General features: G+C 44.5%; 1 protein-coding gene across 2 annotated transcripts in view; it reads left to right on the plus strand.

Moving 5' to 3' along the window:
• The window catches only part of plekhm3 (pleckstrin homology domain containing, family M, member 3), a 183,665-nt gene that overhangs the window by 126,349 nt on the left and 34,140 nt on the right, over positions 1-23,176 (plus strand). For both annotated transcript variants that reach the window (XM_060827616.1, XM_060827615.1), the window contains exons 4-5: positions 8,893-9,038; positions 14,312-14,505. In XM_060827616.1, the coding sequence (XP_060683599.1) occupies positions 8,893-9,038; positions 14,312-14,505 (340 nt within the window). The remainder of the gene's footprint in view (positions 1-8,892; positions 9,039-14,311; positions 14,506-23,176) is intronic.

Genomic DNA, 23,176 nt, shown 5'->3' on the forward strand with positions numbered 1-23,176 from the left:
CCACACAGTCAGTCGCCTGAGCCGGGAAATGAACCTGGGTCTCAGGCACTGTGAGGCAGCAGTGCTAACCACTGTGCCACCGTGCCACCCACATGTGATGTGAATGTTACTTGCCACTGGTCAGCTCAAAGATGAATATTGTCCAGGTCTTGCTGCATTTGGGTATGGTCAACTTCAGTATCTGAGTGCTGCTGAACCTTGTGTAATCATCCCCACTTCTGACACAATCACGGAAGGTAAATCATTATAAGGCAGCTGAAGATGATTGGGCTAAGGGAACTACCCTAAACAACCCCTGTAAAGATGTCCTGAAGCTGACTTTCAACAATCAGAGCCGTCTTCATTGGTGTTAGGTATGATTTCAATTAGCAGTGAGTTTCCCCAGTGAATTTGCCCATTGACTCTAATCTTGCTCGGGCTCTGTGATGCCACACATGGTCAAATGTTGAGGGGGGTCCCTCTCACCTTTCCTCTGTCTATGTTTAAACCAAGATGTAATGAGGTCAGGAGCTAACCAGGCCTGGCAGGATCACATACTCAGTCTGCCAACTTTTTGCCCACTTGATTAACGTGCCTACATTGCTTTGCAGACTGTGTCATCCTCACCACTTGCCTTTCCTCCTATTTTTGTGTTATCTGCAAACTTGACTACAGTATATTCACTTTCCTCATCCAAATCATTATTGGGGCCACAATTATTTACAATATATTTTAATGATCTCTGGCACTTCAGTAGTTGCAGACTATCATCCCGAAAATGTACGTTCTTCTCCCAGTTATCTCTCCTGTTAGTTAGCCCAATCCCCTATCCATGCAAATATACCACCCCTTCAACACCACGTGCTCTTATCTTCCAATGTAGTCTTGTGTGATTCGTTATCAAATGACTTCTGAAAATCCAAATATATTATAGCTTTTGCTCGCCTTAATCTTTACCTACCTCGACACTGTCCTATCCCCGCTAGTCCAGGAACTCCCCACATACGTTCGAGACACCACCTACGCCCTCCACCGCCTCCAAGACTTCCGTTTTCCCGGCCCCCAACACCTCATCTTCACCATGGATATCCAATCCCTCTACACCTCCATCCACCATGACCAGGGCCTCCAAGCCCTCCGTTTCTTCCTCTCCCGATGTCCCCAACAATACCCTTCCACGGACACTCTCATTCGTTAGGCCAAACTGGTCCTCACCCTTAACCATTTCTCCTTCGAATTCTCCCACTTCCTCCAGACCAAAGGGGTAGCCATGGGCACACGTATGGGCCTCAGCTATGCCTGTCTCTTTGTTGGCTACGTAGAACAGTCCATCTTCTGTAATTACACCGGCACCACTCCCCACCTCTTCCTCCGCTACATTGATGACTGCATTGCCGCCACCTCGTGCTCCCGCGAGGAGGTTGAGCAATTCATCAACTTCACCAACACATTCCACCCTGACCTTAAATTTACCTGGACCATCTCAGACACCTCCCTCCCCTTCCTGGACCTCTCCATCTCCATTAATGACAACCGACTTGACACTGACATTTTTTACAAACCCCTGACTCCCACAGCTACCTGCATTACACCTCTTCCCACCCTACGGCTTGCAAAAATGCCATCCCATATTCCCAATTCCTCCGCCTCCGCCATATCTGCTCCCAGGAGGACCAATTTCACCACAGAACACACCAGATGGCCTCCTTCATTAGAGACCGCAATTTCCCTTCCCAAGTGGTTAAAGATGTCCTCTAACGCATCTCGTCCACATCCCGCACCTCCGCCCTCAGACCCCACCCCTCCACTGTAACAAGGACAGAACACCCCTGGTGCTCACCTTCCACCCTACCAACCTTCTCATAAATCAAATCATCCGCCGACATTTCTGCCACCTCCAAAAAGACCCCACCACCTGGGATATATTTCCCTCCCTACCCCTTTCCACCTTCCGCAAAGACTGTTCCCTCCGTGACTACCTGGTCAGGTCCACGCCCCCCTACAACCCACCCTCCCATCCTGGGACTTTCCCCTGTCACCACAGGAACTGTAAAACCTGTGCCCACACCACCTCCCTCACCTCCATCCAAGGCCCTAAAGGAGCCTTCCACATCCATCAAAGTTTTACCTGCACATCCACTAATATCATTTATTGTATCCGTTGCTCCCGATGCGGTCTCCTCTGCATTGGGGAGATTGGGCGCCTCCCAACAGAGCACTTTAGGGAACATCTCCGGGACACCTGCACCAATCAACCACACCGCCCTGTGGCCCAACATTTCAACTCCCCCTCCCACTCTGCCGAGGACATGGAGGTCCTGGGCCTCCTTCACCGCTGCTCCCTCACCACCAGACGCCTGGAGGAAGAACGCCTCATCTTCCGCCTTGGAACACTTCAACCCCAGGGCATCAATGTGGACTTCAACAGTTTCCTCATTTCCCCTTCCCCCACCTCACCCTAGTTCCAAACTTCCAGCTCAGCACTGTCCCCATGACTTGTCCTTCCTACCTGCCTATCTTCTTTTCCACCTATCCACTCCACCCTCCCTCTGCCCCCAATCTATCACCTTCATCTCCTCCCCCACTCACCTATTGTATTCTATGCTACTCTCTCCCCACCCCCACCCTCCTCTAGCTTATCTCTCCACGCTTCAGGCTCTCTGCCTTTATTCCTGATGAAGGGCTTTTGCCCTCGGTTGCTGCCAGAACTGTTGTGCTCTTCCAGCACCATTAATCTAGAATTTAATCCATATAAGACCATAAGAATCAGCAACAGAATTAGGCCATTTGGCCCCTCGAGCTTAATAGGATTGAATAGGACTATGGCTAATCTGACATTCCTCATGTCCACTTTCCTGTCCATTTTCCAGAACCTTTGATTCCCCCACTGATTAATAATTTATCTATTTCAGCTATAAATATGCACAAGGACCGTGCCCCCCCCCCCCCCCACCAGCAAGGAGTTCTAAAGACACACAACCCTTTGAGAGAAGAGATTCTTTCTCTCAGTCTTAAATTTGCACTGCTTTATTTTGAGACTGTCCTCTGGTCCTCGACCCTCCCACAAGGGGAAACATCCTCTGTGCATTTACCCTTTCAAGCCGATTGAGAATCATATATGTTTCAATGAGATCACCTTTCATTCTTCTAAACTCCAGTGAACAGATCAGAACTTCTTAGGCCTTTTGCTAATAAGACCATCCCTCCACACTGTGGCTCATACCTATGAACCTTATCTGAATTGCATAATATCTATCCTATTTGTTACCCTCGCATAGAACTCTAGTAAATTTGTCAGATATAATCTCTCCTTCATCAAGCCATACTGATATAGCTTGATCATATTCTGTTGCCTTGTCATCACATCTCTAATCATAGACTCTAACATTTTTCCAGTAATCGATGGCAAGTGAACTGGTCAATAGCTACTTGTTTTGGATATAGGTTTGCCCGCTGAGCTGGAAGGTTCATTTTCAGATGTTTTGTCACCATATCCGGTAACATCTTCAGTGAGCCTCCAGAGGAAGCACTGGTGGTGGAGCCTGCTTTCTATTTGTGTTTGGGTTTCCTTGGGTTGGTGATGTCATTTCCTGTGGGGACATCATTTACTTTGGTGATGTCCTTTCCGTTCTTTTTCTGGGGGGTGGTAAATCGGATCCAAGTCAATGTATTTGTCGATAGAGTTCTGGTTGGAATGCCATGCTTCTCTGAATTCTCGTGCATGTCTCTGTTTGGCTTATCCTAGGATGGATCTATTGTCCCAGTCTCAGTGGTGTCTTTCCTACTTGTTTAATTTTTGTCTCCTTCCTTTTTGAAATCCAAGAGTTTTACAATGGCAATTTCCCAAACTGCTTGAACTTTTCCAGAATCTAAGTATTCTTGGAAGATTACTACCAGTGCATCCACTATCTCTTTAGCTGCCTCCTATAAATATCCTGCATCCCAGCGGGTGCAGGGTACTTCGAGGTCTCTCGCCCCGTTAATTTCTCAAGCACTTTTTCTCTTGTGATCGTAATTATATTTATTTCCTCCTCTTTTTGCCCCTCGATTATTTGATAATTTTGGAATGTTATTAATGTCTTCTACTATTTACTCCACTCCCCTGCCATTTTATTACCCATTACAATTGCCATAGCCTCATTCTCTAAGGGGTCTCTTTTATGCCTTCTCTGCTCCTTTTCATATGTTTAAAGACACTGTTGCTGTCAGTCTTTTTGTTACTTGCAAGTATGCCCTCAAAACCTATTTTTTCTCTTTTTATTTGGTCACCTTTTGGATTTTAAAACTTTCCCAATCCTCTGCTTACCACTAATCTTTGCCACGTATGTTTTTCTTTTCAATTTGATGCTGTCCTTAACTTCACTGATTAGTGATGGCTGGCACTTGTCCCCACTAAAATATATGTTTGCTGTGAATCTTGAACTATTTTCTTAAACATTGATGGCAATTTCTCAGTCGTCTTTGGTGCTAAACTTTCCTGCTCCACTCCAGCCAGCTCTGCCCCACATTCTTTGTGATTGCATTTATTTAAGTTTAGGACAGTTGTTTCAGACCCAAGTTTGTCCCTGTCAAACCAAATACTAAATTCTACCATTTTATGGTCACTGCTTCCTGGGGCAATCTTTTACTCTTATATCATTGCTAATGCTCAAGAGAAGACTGATGGGGTATTGTTTGAATGTTGTGTATAGGACGTACTGGGCAATATTTCACATTCCGCACAGGATGGCATGGTGGCTATTTAGTTAGTACTGTTACTTGAGAGCGCCAGGGACCCGGGTTCAATTCCATCCTCAGGCAGCTGTCTGTGTGGAATTTGCACATTCTCCTTCTGTCTGTGTGATTTTCTTCCAGATTTTCTGGTTTCCTCCCGCAGTCCAAAGAAATGTATGTTAGATGGATTGGCCATGCTAAATTGCCCATCGTGTCCAGAGATGTGCAGGCTAGGTAGGTTAGCTACCGGAAATGCAGGGTTACAGGGATAGGATAGTGGGGGTTGAGTCCGAGTGGGATGCTGATTGGAGAGTCAGTCCATACTGTAGGGGTTCTATGATTCATTGTTAATTAAATGCTAGTGACATAGTTGAACTGAAGTGGTTGGCTAGGGGTGTGGCAAATTTGGAGCACACCTCATCACTACCATTGCCAGAATGTTAACAGGACCAAGAGTCTTTGAAGTATCCAGTGTCTCCAACCATTTCTTGGTATCATGTGAAGGGTATCAGTTTGGGTATATATAGACTGGCTTTTTAGCAGTCGATAATGGCTTGCTAGGCTATTTCAGATGGCAGTTAAGAGTCAGCCACATTGTGGTGGATCTCGAATGACATGTAAAGGTGAAGTTGCTGTGAGATATTGTGTTATAGATAATCTTTATTAGCTCACATACCAGCTTGCTATTTTCACTGTATTTCCACACCTTATCAGTCCTTGTTTACCAGCAGTGTTTACCTCTGAATAAGTGTAGCATGGAGAACAATACCATCCCTATCAGCTGTCCACAAAACATTATAATATTAATCAGCCTTTACCAACCATCTCCTGGACCTGAATAGATTTCCCAATTAGTAAGTACCTGTTAAGTACCTTTTAACTGGGCCATTATCCCTGGAAGAAACTAACAAAACAGCACTTCCATGAAATTGCATGAATGCTTGAAACACCTATCAGCAAATATTAAATAAATCTCTCAACCCAGCTCCAGTAACTAGTTTAATATTCTTTATTCTTATTAAGTATAGGTATAGTTTCTAATTTACTTAGAGCATATAGGCTTAGTATTTTTACTAATATTTGCTAACTTAAAAGACAAAAAGGACTAACACGTCTTAATTATGCAAGCAGACCGGATAGACACTCTTAATCCCATCAGAAGTAGCAGGCAGCATTTAGCACATTTTAACCCATCTCTGTCTCCCAGGGCAGAAGCCCTTCAAACCTTTGTGTACTATAGATAAAAAATGTAACACCATAGTAGTGGAATTTTAATATATGTAAGAACAGTGTATAAAGGGGCTCAAACTTGTGCTGGGATTGCTGAATAAAGAGGCTATTTTCGCCACTCACCGATTTTTGGTCATTATTTGAACGTGATCCTGAAGTTCCCCCATGTCCCCACCCAGTTAGTCATAGAATCATAGAGATGTACAGCATGGAAACAGACCCTTCGGTCCAACCTGTCCATGCCGACCAGATATCCCAACCCAATATGGTCCCACCTGCAAGCACCCAGCCCATATCCTTCGAAACCCTTCCTACTTCTTAATATCACGTGAAGTGAATCAGTTTGGCTATAGACTTGGCATTTTAGCAATTGTAGCAACTCAGTGGCTTGGTAGGCTATTTCAGATGGCAATAAAGAATCAACCATGTTATGGTGGATCTAGAATGACATGTAAAAGTGAAGTTTCCGTAGACCCATCAGTCCGTGGAGCTGCTGGCTGTCTCATTGCTGTGTGTCAGCAATCACCATGTAGGCCAGACCAGGTCAGGGTGGGCAGTTTTCCTTCCCTACAGGGCAATAATGAAGCAGGTGAACTTTAATGGCAATCAGCAATGTTTTGATGGCCACCATTAAAGTTTTAATTTCAGATTTTATTGAATTCAAGTTTTATCATCTGCTGTGGTGGGATTTAAACCCACATCCCAGAACATTACCTTGGTCTGTGAATTGCTAGTCCAGCGATAATAATCCTCTCCTGACCATTGCTGCACAATCTGTTACAAAGACAAATGCTCACTTGTGGACAGAGTTTGTGGTACAAGATCCTGATATTACTTCATGTTGTCACTGCACTGGAGAGAAGAGTGAGCAAGCGAGGTTTGGCCTGTTGTTGCTGCTATTTCGACTGATGGTTCAAAGCTTTGTGTTTTTGGGACAGGGGCACTGAAGAGTGGTGCATGCACTTGACTGGTTTTTTTTTTGGAATATCTCTTTGCAAATGCAGCCTTCCACAAAGCTGTCTTCAAAATGCCTCTGTGGAGCTCTGCTCTTGTTCAATTAATTGCACATCCATCCCGTATGAATCCAGCTCGGAGCCTTTGGTGGCACAGTGACTGAAATGGGATTGATGCAGTTATTAGCGTGACCTTGTTGAGGGAGGTGAGCTGTTAGTTGGTGCAGTGTTACATATTATAGCAGTCATGGAGATATTTGGTGACACATTAGCCTTTCACCTCCGGGACCTGTGTTGAAATCTATTGTGGACTTGTGTATTAACTTCATAGGGGCAGTATAAATCCTGTTTCCAATAGGTATAAAGGCCATTCCCAATTTGGAGCTAGTTGGCAAAGTTGTACAAAGCTATCGCTGGTGCAGGAACCTGAAAAAGCAGGGTTCTGATTTTGACAACACCAGGGTGCATGACTGGATCACTGTACAGTGAACTGTGAATAAAACCAAACTGACATATTTTCCTGTGGATGCATAATAATTGCTCCTTTTTTGTAAAGGAAAATTGCATATGGTAGTAAATTAGAAAACCTGTAGATTCTACATCCAATTCACCACTTTCTCCGAACAGTTAGCAGCTTCAACATTTGATACATGTAGTTCTTCCACAGCATGATAGTTGTGTTATTGTGAAACCCTGCATTAGAGAAAAATCACACTTTAGGAACAATGCTTAAAGTGTTGGCGATGTAATTGTATTACAGCCAATACTGTTCTAAGAGTTCATTCTTTAGAAACAGTGTCCCCAGTTCGTCAATCACATTATGGCAAATTCGCTTCAATGAAATGTGTGTTATAGCAGAAATGTCTTGACACTCGTAGCTCAACAGAGTGACATTCTCACAGCTGAGTCTGAAGGTTGTGGATTCGAGGCTCACCTCCAGAGATTTAAGTTTAAAGTCTATGCTAACTCCCCTTTGCAATGCTGAGATGGTCACACTGCCATACATGCCAGGTTTTAGATGAGACATGAAACTTGGGTCCTGTTAACCACCTTGGGTAGATGTAAAGTGTTCCATTTTAAATAAAGGCTGTTGTCCATAGTATCTTGGTTGATCAGCAACCAATATCACTGGAAAATATAATCTGGTCATTATGCTGTTGCTGTTTGCGAGATTTGTCAGTGCATGTTGTCTTTCTGTGTTTCATAGAGTTATAGAGATGTACAGCATGGAAACAGACTCTTCTGTCCAACCCATCCATGCCGACCAGATATCCCAACCCAATCTAGTCCCACCTGCCAGCACCCAGCCCATATCCCTCCAAACCCTTCCTATTCAAATACCCATCCAAATACCTCTTAAATGTTGCAATTATACTAGGCTCCATCACTTCCTCTGGCAGCTCATTCCATACATGTCCCACCCTCTACGTGAAAAAGTTGCCCCTTAGGTCCCTTTTATATCTTTCTCCCCTCACCCTAAACTTACGCCCTCTAGTTCTGGAATCCCTGACCCCAGGGAAAAGACTTTTTGTCTATTTATCCTATCCATGCCCCTCATGATTTTATAAACCTCTATAAGGTCACCCCTCAGCCTCTGACGCTGCAGGGAAAACAGCCCCAGCCTGTTCAGCCTCTCCCTGTAGCTCAAATCCTCCAACCCTGGCAACATCCTTGTAAATCTTTTCTGAACCCCTTCAAGTTCCACAACATCTGTCTGATAGGAAGGAGACCAGAATTACATGCAATATTCCAACAGTGGCCTAACCAATGTCCTGTACATCCGCAACATGATGTCCCAACTTCTGTACTCAATACTCTGACCGATAAAGGAAAGCATACCCAAAGCCACCTTCACTATCCTATCTACCTGCGAGTCCACTTTCAAGGAGCTATAACCCTGCACTCCAAGGTTTCTTTGTTCAGCAACACTCCCTAGGACCTTACCATTAAGTGTATAAATCCCTTCCTTTCATTATGGCAACTTGCATTGCAAGAATTCTCTTTTTGTTTTCAATAGGCTGTCAGAGACCGGTGGGCCTGTCCTATGGGAACGCAAAGGTATGTGCCTACAGTGGTTGGTACTATTGCCAAGCCTGTCATGTCGATGATGTGTTCCTGATCCCTGCTCGACTGGTTCACAACTGGGACACCGCAAAGCACAAGGTGCGTTGCTCCTTCTTGAGCTGCAACAACAACTCACATTTATATAGCACCTTTTTAATGTAAAGACTCTGCAAGATATTTCCTCTGGGCTACTTCGGGAGATATGGCAAGTGAGCAAAAGCTTGGAAGTGTGTGGAGGAGAATCTGAAAGGTGGAGAGGCAGAAAGAGAGATTTAAGTAGGCATTTCCACAACGTAGTACCAAGGCATACAAAGCACAATCAGCAATGATGGAGTGGTAGGCAATGCTAGGATATACGAGAGACCCATAGTGGAGAAGCATAGGCAGTTCAATGGTTTTTTTCTGTATGGTTTGTTACAGTCCTAAGGATGGCCACGTTTATAGAGGGACTTGCAAACAAGGCTGAAAATTTTAAAAATCAAATCTGTGCTGATTTGGGCCCTAGTGCAGGTCACTGAGAATATTAGCAATGGCTGCATGGACTCAGGACAGGCAGTATCAAATTTCATAGCAGCTTTATTAATTCTCGAGGTGCTTTTTTTTTTGCTATTCATTTCCTAATTCCCTCATCAGCTTTTCGTGATTTAGCTTTCATCTCTTTTGTGGAATCTGCGTATATAGGAAAGGTCAGCATTTGTGGCCCAACCCTAATTGCCCTTGAACTGCATGTTCACAGAAACATAGAATATCGGAGCAGATGGTGGCCATTCAGTATGGTCACGGCTGACCATCTAACTCAGTGCCTGTTCCTGCTTTCCCCCATACCCTTTGATCTCTTTAGTCCTAAGAGCTATATCTACTTCTTTCTTGAAAGTCTAAGCTGTTTTGGACTCAACAGTTTCTTGTGGCAAAGAATTCCACAGGCTCCCCACTCCATTGGCGAAGAAATTCCTCCTTGACTCATCACTGGTTATTGAACCTGGAACATCTCTGGTCTAGTCTGTCTGATTTATCTCCAACTCTTCTGAAACATGCCAAGCTATCAGGAGAGTTGTACAAAATAAAAGCAAATTACTGCAGATGCTGGAAAATCTCAGCAGGTCCAGCAGCATCTGTAAGGAGAGAAAAGGGCTGACGTTTCGAGTCTAACTGACCCTTTGTCAAAACCGAGTTGTACAGTTTCTTTTGAGAGAACATTGTATGAGCCATTGTACTAGGGTGATAATCAAGTCTTGACATCAGCATTTTGAATTCATTTGGTATTGTAGTTCTGTGCTGTATCCTCTGAGAATATGAATTGGAATATTTAGTCCCATCAGGGCCAATTTTGACGGTATTAGGCAAGAACTTTCGAAAGCTGATTGGAGGCAGATGCTCGCAGGTAAAGAGACGGCTGGAAAGTGGGAAGCCTTCAGAAATGAGATAACAAGAATCCAGAGAAAGTATATTCCTGTCAGGGTGAAAGGGAAGTTTGGTAGGTATAGGGAATGCTGAATGACTAAAGAAATTGAGGGTTTGGTTAAGAAAAAGAAGGTAGCATATGTCAGGTATAGACAGGATAGATCAGTGAATCCTTAGAAGAATATAAAGGAAGTAGGAGTATACTTAATAGGGAAATCAGGAGGGCAAAACGGGGACATGAGATAGCTTTGGCAAATAGAATTAAGGAGAATCCAAAGGGTTTTTACAAATATATTAAGGACAAAAGGGTAACTTGGGAGAGAATAGGACCCCTCGAGGATCAGCAAGACGGCCTTTGTGTGGAGCCACAGAAAATGGGGGAGATACTATATGGATATTTTGCATCAGTATTTACTGTGGAAAAGGTTATGGAAGATATACACTGTAGGGAAATAGATGGTGACATCTTGCAAAATGTCCAGATTACAGAGGCGGAAGTGTTGGATGCCTTGAAATGGTTAAAGGTGGATAAATCCCAGGACCTGATCAGGTGTACCCGAGAACTCTGTGGGAAGCTAGGGAAGTGATTGCTGGGCCTCTTGCTGAGATATTTGTACCATTGATAGTCATAGGTGACGTGACGGAAGACTGGAGGTTGGCAAATGTGGTGCCACTGTTTAAGAAAGGCGGTAAAGACAAGCCAGAGAACTATAGACCGGTGGGCAAGTTGTTAGAGGGAATCCTGAGGGACAGGATGTACATGTATTTGGAAAGGCAAGGACTGATTCGGGATAGTCAACATGGCTTTGTGCAGGGGAAATCATGTCTCACAAACTTGATTGAGTTTTTTGAAGGCGTAACAAAGAAGATTGATGAGGGCTGAGAAGTTGATGTGATCTATATGGACTTCAGTAAGGCGTTCGACAAGGTTCCCCATGGAAGACTGATTAACAAGGTTAGATCTCATGGAATACAGGGAGAACTAGCCATTTGGATACAGAACTAGTTCAAAGGTAGAAGACAGTGGGGTGCTGGTGGAGGGTTGTTTTTCAGACTGGAGGCCTGTGACCAGTGGAGTGCCACAAGGATCGGTGCTGGGTCCTCTACTTTTTGTCGTTTACATAAATGATTTGGATGCAAGCATAAGGGGTACAGTTAGTAAGTTTGCAGATGACACCAAAATTGGAGGTGTAGTGGACAGCGAAAAGGGTTACCTCAGATTACAACAGGATCTGGACCAGATGGGCCAATGGGCTCAGAAGTGGCAGATGGAGTTTAATTCAGATAAATGCGAGATACTGTATTTTGGGAAAGCAAATCTTAGCAGGACTTACACACTTCTAGGTAAGGTCCTAGGGAAGTCGTGATGCGGTTGTACAGGACATTGGTTAGGCCACTGTTGGAATATTGCATGCAGTTCTGGTCTCCTTCCTATCGGAAAGATGTGAAACTTGAAAGGGTTCAGAAAAGATTTACAAGGATGTTGCCAGGGTTGGAGGATCTGAGCTGATCCTCAGGGAGAGGCTGAACAGGCTGAGGCTGTTTTCCCTGGAGCGTCGGAGGCCGAGGGGTGACCTTATAGAGGTTTCCAAAATTATGAGGGGCATGGATAGAATAAATAGACAAAAAGTCTTTTCTCTGGCATCGGGGATTCCAGAACTAGAGGGCATAGGTTTAGGGTGAGGGGGAAAAAATATAAAAGAGACCTGCGGGCAACTTTTTCATGCAGAGGGTGGGACATGTATGGAATTAGCTGCCAGAGAACGTGGTGGAGGCTGGTACAATTGCAACATTTAGGAGGTATTTGGATGGGTATATGAATAGGAAGAGTTTGGAGGGATATGGGCCGGGTGCTGGCAGGTGTGACTAGATTGGGTTGGGATACCTGGTCAGCATGGATGGGTTGGACATGTATTTCCAAATACATGTACATCCTGTCCTTCCATTCCTTTTAATTGTAATTAAAAATTTGTTTCTTCATGGCCATTGGGTGTTGCTGATATTTATGGCCAAAGTTTGTTGCCCATCCTTAAACACCGTTGATGTGAGTGGCATGCTGGACCACTTGAGAGGATAATTAAGAGTCAACCACATGGTTGTAAGTCTGGAGTCATATGTAAATCATACCAGATAGGGTTGGCAGATTTCCTTCCCTGAAGGATGGTAGTGAACCAATTGGGTTTGCACAACAATCGATCTTCATTGTCAAAGTTACCATTACTGAAGGAGAAAGTGAGGACTGCAGATGCTGGAGATCAGAGTTGAGAGAGTGGTGCTGGAAAAACACAGCGGATCTGCCAGCATCCGAGGAGCAGGAGAATTGACGTTTCTGGCATAAGCCTTTCCCGATGAAGGGCTTGTGCCCAAAACGCCGATTCTTCTGCTCCTTGGATGCTGCCTTACCATTAATGAAACTAGTTTTCAGTTCCATATTTTCGTGACTGAATTTAAATGTTGCCACGTGCTATGGTAGGATTAGAACCCATGTCCCCAGAGTGTTAGTTTGTGCCTCTGGATTACTAGATTTTTCTTCTTATTCATTCACAGGTTGTGGGTGTTGCCTGCTAAGCCAGCATTTGCTGCCCATTCCTAATTGCTACCACCTTGAACCATTGTATTTGCAACTGAGTGATTTGCTAGGTAATTTCAGAGGACATTTAAGAGTCAGTTCATTTGCTGAGAGTCTAGACTAGACCAGGTGAGGAAAGCAGTGAAACAGATGGGTTTTACAGCAATCGACAGTGGTTTCATGACCACCAATATTAATCTAGTTTTGTAATTCAACATTTATGAATTGAATTCAAATTTCACTTTCTACTATTAGCCTGGGTGTCTGTATGACTAGTCCAGTGACCGTGCCTCTACCCCACTGGCTTTGCAGATATTTCATTGATGTGAAACAATGAGAATGCAAAGTTAAGACTCCGGACTTCTGTGCTGTGCAGCTATCCAGGAGAATTGGGTTTCAAAATAAGATCAGCTTGTAAGAAAGAGAAAAGGCGCTTTTAGATAGCAGCAGCTTTTACAACCTCAACACCCCAAACTGCTTTCCAGCCATTTGGGTACTTTCTGAAGTCTGGCCGCTTTTGGAACCTCAGAAGATCCCACAGCAGCAGTGACCAATTTTCTTGAACGTTTCTGATTGAGGGATTAGCATGACCAGGGCATCAGGCAATTTGTTTCTGCCTCCTCACAGGTTTCACATACTGCATTGTAATAATGACCAAATATTCTTTTTCATTAATCATTTTGGTTCAGGGTGACATTTTAGCCAGGACATCATGCAGAGTTCCCCTCATCCTCTTCAAGAGAATGCTTTGGAATCTTTCAAATCAACCCAGGAGAGACAAGTGGCTGAAGTTTAAGGCCACGTCTGAAAAGTGACAATTCATCAGAGTCATACTCCCTCAGCACTGCACTGTCCACCTAAAATATGTTCCTACCTTCCAAGTGGGACTTCAAGCCAAGACCTCCTATTTAGAGGCCATAGTGCTACGTACAGAGTCTGTTGATTACAATAGAAGTTGTTTTATTTTGACTGAAACCTTCTACAATTACTGTCTCTCAATTTTAAGAAAAGAAATCATTGTCAAAATGTGGGTGTTGGTGGTTGGACAGGTCGGTATTTATTACCTATTCCTAGTCGCTTTGAGAATTTGAAGCACTTTGATGTAACTGTATGTGGTTTGCGTAGGTGCTGGAAAAGAGAATTTAAAAAGTCAACTATGTTAGTGTGACCTGGAGTCTCTCAAAGGCCTGGGTGGTTTAAGGACAGCAGGTTTCATACCCCACTGGACATGCATCAAGCAGTAGACTTATACAACAATCCGATTTTAGGAACCGAATTCCAGTTCCTCAACTATGATTCAAACTTCCGTTAGTTGGATTAATAGTAAAGTAACCTAAACCCTACCCGACCATATTCTTTCTGCCACAAAGCATCTGTTTTCAAACTTCCTCTTTCTCTGTAGGTTTCAAAACAAGCGAAAGAATTCCTGGAGTACATATCCGAAGAGCCACTCATTGATATCCGGCAGGATAATCCACATCTGTACGAGCACGTGGAAGCATTGGCCAATGTTCTCCGCTTACGCCAGCAGCTCAAATCGCTGAGAGCATACCTGTTCAGCTGCAGGGCCTCTGTGGCAGAGGATTTGCGCAGAAGGTATGCTCCTCAAACCTATTCCCAGTTTTGACGTGAAACTGCTATATAATAACTTCCTATTTCACTCAGTGGATGTGAGCATCATTGGTAAGGCCAACATGTATTGGCCAGTTTCCCTGAGAAGGTTATGGTGTGCCACATTCTTGACCTGTTCCAGTCCATGTGGTGAAGGTACTCCTATCAGCATTTTAACTCCGCAATGAACAAGCAGTGGCATGTTTCCAAATTGGGGTTGAAGTAACTCCACAGTTACCAAGTCCCCCTTTATTTACGTGGGGAGAGTCCGTGACACTGATCCAGCTCCCTCAGAGCCAGCTCTGAGTGAATAGAACCTCTGACACTCCTGTTTATATCTGTCAGCTAGGGCTCCCTGATTGGGGCTATTAATCGGATTCAGCTGGGCAGGGACCATCTTAGGAACAGGAGAGTCCACGTTCAAGCATAAGCCCTTCATCAGTAGTGAGGTTTGTAGCCCAAGGGGGCTGAGAGATAAATGGGAGGGTGGGGTGGGGCTGTGGGGAAGGTAGCTGGGAATGCAATAGGTAGGTGAAGGTGGGGGTAAAGGTGATAGGTCGGGGTGGAGCGGATAAGTGGATGGAAGGTGGACAAGTAGGACAGTTCAACATGGTGGTGCTGAGTTGGAGGGTTGGATCTGGGAATAAGATGGGGGAAGGGGAAATGAGGAAACTGGTGAAATCCACATTGATCCTGTCTGGTTGGAGAGTCCCAAGGAGTAAGATGAGGCATTTTCCTCTTGGCGTCAGGTGACTAGAATCTGGTGGTGGAGGAGGCCCAGGGCCTGCATGTTGTTGGTGGAGTGGGAGGGCAGCTAGTGTTCAACCACAGGGCGGTGATGTTATTTAGTGCATGTGTCCCAGAGATGTTCTCTGAAACGTTCCACAAGTTGGCGTCCTGTCTCCCCACTGTAGAAGAGATCACATCGGGAGCAGTGGACACAATAGATGACGTGTGGAAGTACAGGTAAATCTCTGTCGGATGTGGAAGGATCCCTTTGGGGCCTTGGATGGAGGTGAGGGGAGGGCCGGGGAGGTGTGGGTGCAGGTTTTACACCTCTTGTAGTGGCAGAGGAAGGTGCCTGGAGTGGAGGGTGGGTTGGTGGGGGGAGAGGGAGCTGTTCTGTCCTTGTTGCAATTGGAGGGATAGGGTTCAAGGGAGGAGATGCAGGAAGTGGAGGGGATAAGCTTCAAGGGCATTGTCGACCATGTGGGAGGGGAAATTGCTGTCTTTGAAGAAGGAGGCCATCTGGGATGTTCTGTGGTGGAATTTTCTTGGTAATCCAAGATGGAGGATGGGAAAAATTTCTGGCTGTAACAGGCTGCTTCTTTCTTTTTTGAGGTATTTTAGGTTTTGGAGGTGATTTCCTTAAATTCCAGGAGCAGCAATTACTGTTTTATATGCTGTTGCATTGCTTTGGAACTTTTGGAGAAAGAAAAAGTCAAAATAATGGCTTTTTTTTGCTGTTGAATTCATGTAACACTGGACATTGGAGTGTGTCTAGGAAAATTAAGTGAAATTCACAACTGATCTTGGAGGAGCCTGTTTGGGAGAGGTCACAGCACAGAAACAGATAAGTGAATAGTTTTAAGTGTGGCCTTGCTGTAAATCTACAATAATGAGTCGAGTGGAGTCTTTCCTGATTATGTTTTATTGAGATATGTCTCTTGATTAAACATAAAGCCAGAAGTATTAAGTTAGCCTGAAGCAGTGTTTTGTAGAGCACTAAGAAGGTGCTACTTTCCGGGTCTGCAGGTTGGAAGAAGCGAAAATGGTCCTTGGAGTGATATGCTCTTGTTGGATGTGGGAGTTTAGGGAGAGTTTACATGTTACTGAGGATTATATCTGCAATAAATGCCATTGGTTGCGAATCCTATCAGATCGAATGGTTCGGTTGGAGAGACAGTTTGAGGCAATGAGGAATTTACAAGAGCAAGGGGATGGATGGATGGCAGTTATTGGAAGGGAGAAAAGTCGCAGATGCAGTCACATAGATGGGTTAACTCCAGGTAAGGTAAGAGAGGTAGGCAGGTAGTGTAGGAATCTTCTGTGGCTATCCTATTTAAAACAAGTATGCAGTTTTGGAAAATGAAGGGGATGATGGATTCTCAGAGGAATCTAGCACAAACAGCCAAGTTTCTGGTATCGAGACTGACTAATGCAACGAGGGGTACTTTGGGATCCAAGAGATTGATTGATTATGTTAGGGGACTCTCTAGTCCGAGCCACAGGCAGACGTTTCTGTGGCCAGCAGCAAAAAATTCAGAATGGCGTGTTGCTTCCCTGGTGCCAGGATCAAAGATGTCTGAGAGGGTACAGAATGCTCTCACGGGGGAGAGGGGCCAGCAGGAGGTCATTGTCCACATTGGAACCAACGATATAGGAAGGGAAAAGGATGAGATTCTGAAAGGAGAATGTAGAGAGTTAGGCAGGAATTTAAAAAGGAAGTCCTCGAAAGTAGTAATATCCAGATTACTCCCACTGCTACGAGCTAGTGAGGGCAGGAGTAGGAGGATAGAGCAGATGAATGCATGGCTGAGGAGCTGGTGTATGGGAGAAGGATTCACATTTTTGGATCACTGGAATCTCTTCTGGGGTAGAAGTGATCTGTACGAGAAGGACAGATTGCACCTAAATTGGAAGGGGACGAATATACTGGCAGGAAGATTTGCTCAGGAGGACTCAAATGAGTAAGGTGGAGGGGGTGGAACCCAGGGAGATAGTGAGGAAAGAGATCAATTTGAGACAGGTACAGTTGAGAACAGAAGTGAGTCAAACAGGCAGGGACAAAGCAGAGAACAAGATAGGACTAATAAATTAAACTGCATTTATGTCAATGTAAGAGGCCTAACGGGGAAGGCAGATGAACTCAGGGCATGGTTAGGAACATGGGACTGGAATGTCAGCAATTAGAGCACCATGGCTCAGGGATGGGCAGGATTGGCAGCTCAATATTCCAGGATACAAATGCTATAGGAAGGACAGAAAGGGAGGCAAGAGCAGAGGGGGATTGGTGTTTTTGGTAAGGGATTGCATTACAGCTGTACTTAAGGAGGATATTCTTGGAACTACATCCAGGGAAGTTATTTGGGTTGAACTGAGAAATAAGAAATGTATGATCACCATATTGGATTGTATTATAGATCCCCCCCTAATAGTCAGAGGGAAATTGAGAAACAAATTTGTAAGGAGATCTCAGCTATCTGTAAGAATAATAGGGTGGTTATGGTAAGGGATTTTAACTTTCCAAACATAGACTGGGAATCAAGATTAGAGTGGTGCTGGCAACGCGCAGCAGGCCAGGCAGCATCCGAGACCAGGAAAATTTCCTGATGTACATTTCCAGCATCTGCAGTACCCACTTCCGCACAGACTGGGACTCCCATAGTGTTCAGTGTATGAAAGAACATTTTCTGATTCAGTTTGTGAACGTACCTACTAGAGAAGGTGCAAAACTTGGCCTAGTCTTGGGAAATAAGGCAGGGCAGGTGACTGAGGTGTCAGTAGGGGAGCACTTTGGGGCCGGCGACCATAATTCTATTAGATTTAAAATGGTGATGGAAAAAGATAGACCAGATCTAAAAGTTGAAGTTCTAAATTAGAGAAGAACTTTCAAAAGCTGATTGGAGGCAGATGTTCACCGATAAAGAGAAGATTGGAAAATGGGAAGCCTTCAGAAATGAGATAACGAGGGTCCAGAGAAAGTATATTCCTGTCAGGGTGAAAGAAAAGGCTGGTAAGTGTAGGGAATGCTGAACGACTAAAGAAATTGAGGGTTTGGTTAAGAAAAATAAGGAAGTATAGACAGAATAGATCAAATGAATTCTTAGAGTATAAAGGCAGTAGGAGTATAATTAAGAGGGAAATCAGGAGGGCAAAAATGGGACATGAGATAACTTTGGCAAATAGAATTAAGGAGAATCCAAAGGGATTTTACAAATACATTAAAGACAAAAGGATAACTAGGGAGAGAATAGGGTCCCTCAAAGATCAGCAAGGCAGCCTTTGTGTGGAGCCGCAGATAATGAGGCAGATACAAAATGAATATTTTGCATCAGTATTTACTGTGGAAAAGGACATGGAAGATATAGCCTGTAGGGAAATAGATGATGACGTCTTGAAAAATGTCCATCTAACAGAGGAGAAGTGCTGGATGTCTTGACACACACAAAAGTGGATAAATCCCCAAGACCTGATCAGGTGTACCCGAGAACACTCTGGGAAGCTAGAGAAGTGATTGCTGGGCCTCTTGCTAAGATGTTTGTATCATTGATAGTCACAGGTGAGGTGCCGGAAGACTGGAGGTTGGCAAACATGGTGCCACTGTTTAAGAAGGGCGGTAAAGACAAGCCAGGGAACTATAGACCAGTGAGCCTGACCTCGGTGATAGGCAAGTTGTTGGAGGGAATCCTGAGGGACAGGATGTACATGTATTTGGAAAGGCAAGGACTGATTCGGGATAGTCAACATGACTTTGTGTGTGGGAAATCATGTCTCACAAACTTGATTGAATTTTTTGAAGGCGTAACAAAGAGGATTGATGAGGGCTGAGAAGTTGATGTGAAACAGGTGTATTGGTATTGACCTCCATTAGAACCAGGTGACCATTTAACCAGATGTTTATTGTGATCAGTTCTGATTGGATGTTGCTAAGCAATTTAATTGTTCCAAACCAGATGGAGGTGGGCTTTCTAGGGTGTGCATTCTCCTGAATACCTGTGTATGAGCTATTTTACTCCATGGTCTAATGGGACTCTTGTTACACTCTTAAGTGCGCATACTGGCAGAAACTGCAATGGCCTACTGGCCTGGATCCTGAAGAATATTTAACTGTTTGACTGAGGTTTGGCTTTGTTTTTGGGTTTAGCTGTGGGCTGAGTCCCTCTGTTCAGGATATATCCTAAGTGAGGCTCTGCGATTACCTTCACTCAAGTTATGTTCCCTTAGTTCCGTCGGACTGGCGAGGGTATTCATTTCCATCAGAATACCCTGTAACTCATATACTCCACTTGCTGCATTTTCTAATGATAAAGCCAGTTATGGTGCCTGTTTGAAATCCAGTTGGGCCTCGGCTAATTGGCACTTTTGTATGGTTACCTGATTAATCCCACAGACCAAACAGTCTCTCAGCGTCTCACTTGGGGTTAAACCAAAGTCGTATGCCTCTGCCAGTGATCTGAACCTTGTCAAAAATCCCAATATGATTCACCCGGTTCACAAACTGTCAAGTAAAACAGATAGCATCTTAGAGTTAGAGCAGGCTCGGAGCTTTAATGTTCCTCAGCTAAATCCGTCAAAGGTTTTAGTGTGTGGTGCCTCTAGGAAAGTTAGGCTTCTAATAACCAAAAAAGCTGCAGGTCCACACGCTGTCAGGAGAATTACTCATTACCTTTTGTCTGACCCAATGTCATTTGCCTGGAAAAAAGTAACACGTTCTTCCCACATACTGGGCCCAGATTTGATGACTGGATAGAATGATTATCCAAACGAGATGGGCGGGCATTATTTCGTTCAGATCATCGATTATTCGGTTAATCAATTAAATGCCTTTCCTCTGGGGCTCGGGGTTTTAAAGTCTGCTTCCCGTTTAGGAAATGCAGAAACGCACAGTGCACGAGCCCCCACCCCGGCCAACTCCACCTCCTGCACCCCCTCCCCCTGCCCCGTCCAACACCGCCCTCCGCTCCCCCAAAACTGCCCCCGTCCAACACCGCCCACCCCCCACCTGCCCCCAACCCCATCTAAAAACGCCCACACCCACCCCCACCCCTGTCCCTGTCCAGCACTGCCCTCCTCACCCTGTCCAACACTGCCTCCGCCCCCTCTCTGAGGCAGCCAGACTGGACACCACGAGGTGGCACACTGGTTAGCACTGCTGCCTTACAGCACCAGGGTCCCAGGTTCAATTCCCGCCTGACTGTGTGGAGTTTGCACATTTTCCCTGTGTCTGCGTGGGTTTCCTCCGGGTGCTCCGGTTTCCTCCCACAGTCCAAAAATGTGCAGGTTAGGTGAATTGGCCATGCTAAATTGCCCGTAGTGCTAGGTGAAGGGGTAAATGTAGTGGAATGGGTCTGGGTGAGTTGCCCTTCGGAGGGTCGGTGTGGACTTGTTGGGCCGAAGGGACTGTTTCCACACTGTAAGTAATCTAAACAATACTGCTGCTGTTGGTGGTGCCTTTGTGGGGTATGTGTCCAAATAGAGCATGTACAAATAGATGTTGTGAAACTTGAAAGGGTTCAGAAAAGATTTACAAGGATGTTGCCAGGGTTGGAGGGTTTGAGCTATAGAGAGAGGCTGAACAGGCTGGGGCTGTTTTCCCTGGAGTTTCGGAGGCTGAGGGGGGGGAATCTGCTAGAGGTTTACAAAATTATGAGGGGCATGGATAGGGTACATAAACAAGATATTTTTGCTGCGGTGAGGGAAGTCCAGAACTAGAGGGCATAGGTTCAGGATGAGAGGGGAAAGATTGAAAAGGGACCTAAGGAGCTGCCACAGGAAGTGGTGAAGGCTGGTACATTTACAACATTTAAAAGGCATCTGGATGGGTATATGAATGAGAGAGGTAACATTAGACCGTTAGATAGGCTGGAGCTGTTTCTCAAGAGATGTCAGAGTATTTTCAGATCTACAAATTGGGATATGGGCCATGTGGTGGCAAATGGGACTAGATTAATTTCGGATATCTGGTCAGCCTGAACGAATTGGACCGATGGGTCTGTTTCCATGCTAAACATCTCTCTGACTCCAACTCAAGCTATTTGAAACTGTTGTATCACAAATAAAGTTTCAGCCCTTTTTCTCTGTCAATATTCTTATATATATTCACCTCAGTGAATGTTCCTGTTTCCACTTCAAAGATCCCAATTGATTTGGCATGGCTGTACTTGTTTTTTTTCCAGCAAGCATTGCACATTTACTTAATGCTGTCTTCTATAGTTAATGGTACTTCAAGTGACCCTTAAGCTGCTAACACATCTCACTACGTAACAGGTGTTCCCTAAACAGCCTTGTCGGAAGTTTTTTGCTGACACCTTAAAGCCTTATTTTTCTGGAGCTTTTTTTTCTTACTAACGTATAAAACACTAGGCTTTCCTTTCTTCTGCTCTGACTGTTGTGGAAACTGCTCAACAGCACAGTTGATGGTACAGATCTTTTTCCCTCTGAATGACCTGGGACAGTGGTTAGCACTGCTGTCATACAACTTCAGGGGCCTGCATTTGATTCCACCCTTGGGTGACTATCCATGTGAAATTTGCACATTCTCTCAGTGGGTTTCCTCCGGGTGCTCTGGTTTCCTCCCGCAGTCCAAAGATGTGCATGTTAGCTGGATTAGCTGTGCTACACTGGCATAGTATCTAGGCATGTGTACGCTAGGTGGATTAACCAGGGGAAATGCAGGGTTACAGAAATAGTGTGGGGGAATTGATCTGGTGGATGCTGTTTGGAGACTGTGTGGACTTGGGTTGAATAGCCAGTCTTTATGATTAGGGATTCTATGATCTGCTTGCTCACACTGAGATTCCTGGATAGCTCTCTCTCTTTCTGAAACTTGTTTCTGTTTTTGTCTCTCTGTGCTGTAAGACACCATGTTTCTAGGCAATAGCGCAATACTGTTTCCTCTCTTCAATCCTTGTTCAGTGCTTTAGAAAGCTATTCACCTCGAGTGTTTCTTAAAGCTGTATTTAAATGTGTGCAAACAGATTTCCAGGCAACCCAATACCATTCACAGCAACGAACATTAAACTACGCTACTCCTTCTAAACATAGACGATGAAGAAATTCAAATCAAACCTCCTGGTTCTGTCTATTTTAAAGCCCAAATATAAGGAAACTATATCATGAACCTTCATCATAATGCAGTGTCAGTTATACAGCTTATGATATCCAGCTCATATTTCCTTACACTTAAATCTTAAGATCCCATCATAGAAAGAAAGGCTCGCTTTATGTAGCTAGGGATGTGTCACTTATGACCCTGTGTTATCTGACAGTAGGATCAAGTTCTGAAAGTATCACTTGGCCAATTTGTAGGTCTGAAAATAATCTGACATCTCTTGAGAAACGGCCGCAGCCTATCTAAAGGTCTAATGTTATCTGGCAGACTAGCCTGAAGAATTGGGACCTCACAATCAATTGTTACAGTAACGTGTTTTGGGACTGCATGCACTTAACAGCAGTTGTCATGTTAATTCATTTCCAAACATACCTGCCAGTCAATCATCTACTTAATTGCAGGGAGGGTGACTAATTGTGGTGATAATGGAAGACTTTGTACTGCACTGTTGCTCAACCATACTTGTTAGGTGCAGCCAGTCCTACTGTGTATGTGATTTGTGTTGATTGACAGAAGTGGATAAGGAGATAAATCATGACAGTTGCAAGCTTGTGTCAAATGTTTCAAGGGCTTGAGGAATGTCTGCAATTGACTCTGAATATTTAAATCCCCCAACTGTGTCCAACCTACTGTCTTCTTTATGTGTCCTGAAGGCGTGAATTCCTGATGTGGTGCGGTTCCACCCTTGTCAGCACCATCTTGGCACCTTGCCCAGGTGACACATTTCTGTTTAACAGCCTGGGTAGCCAAGAATCCATTCAATCCCACGGGGTCAGTAGTAGTAGTAGTAATGGGGCTGGTGTTGTAGCCAGATCTGACAAT

Source organism: Hemiscyllium ocellatum, chromosome 7 (genome assembly GCF_020745735.1).
Source record: "Hemiscyllium ocellatum isolate sHemOce1 chromosome 7, sHemOce1.pat.X.cur, whole genome shotgun sequence".
Classification (NCBI taxonomy): Eukaryota; Metazoa; Chordata; class Chondrichthyes; order Orectolobiformes; family Hemiscylliidae; genus Hemiscyllium; species Hemiscyllium ocellatum.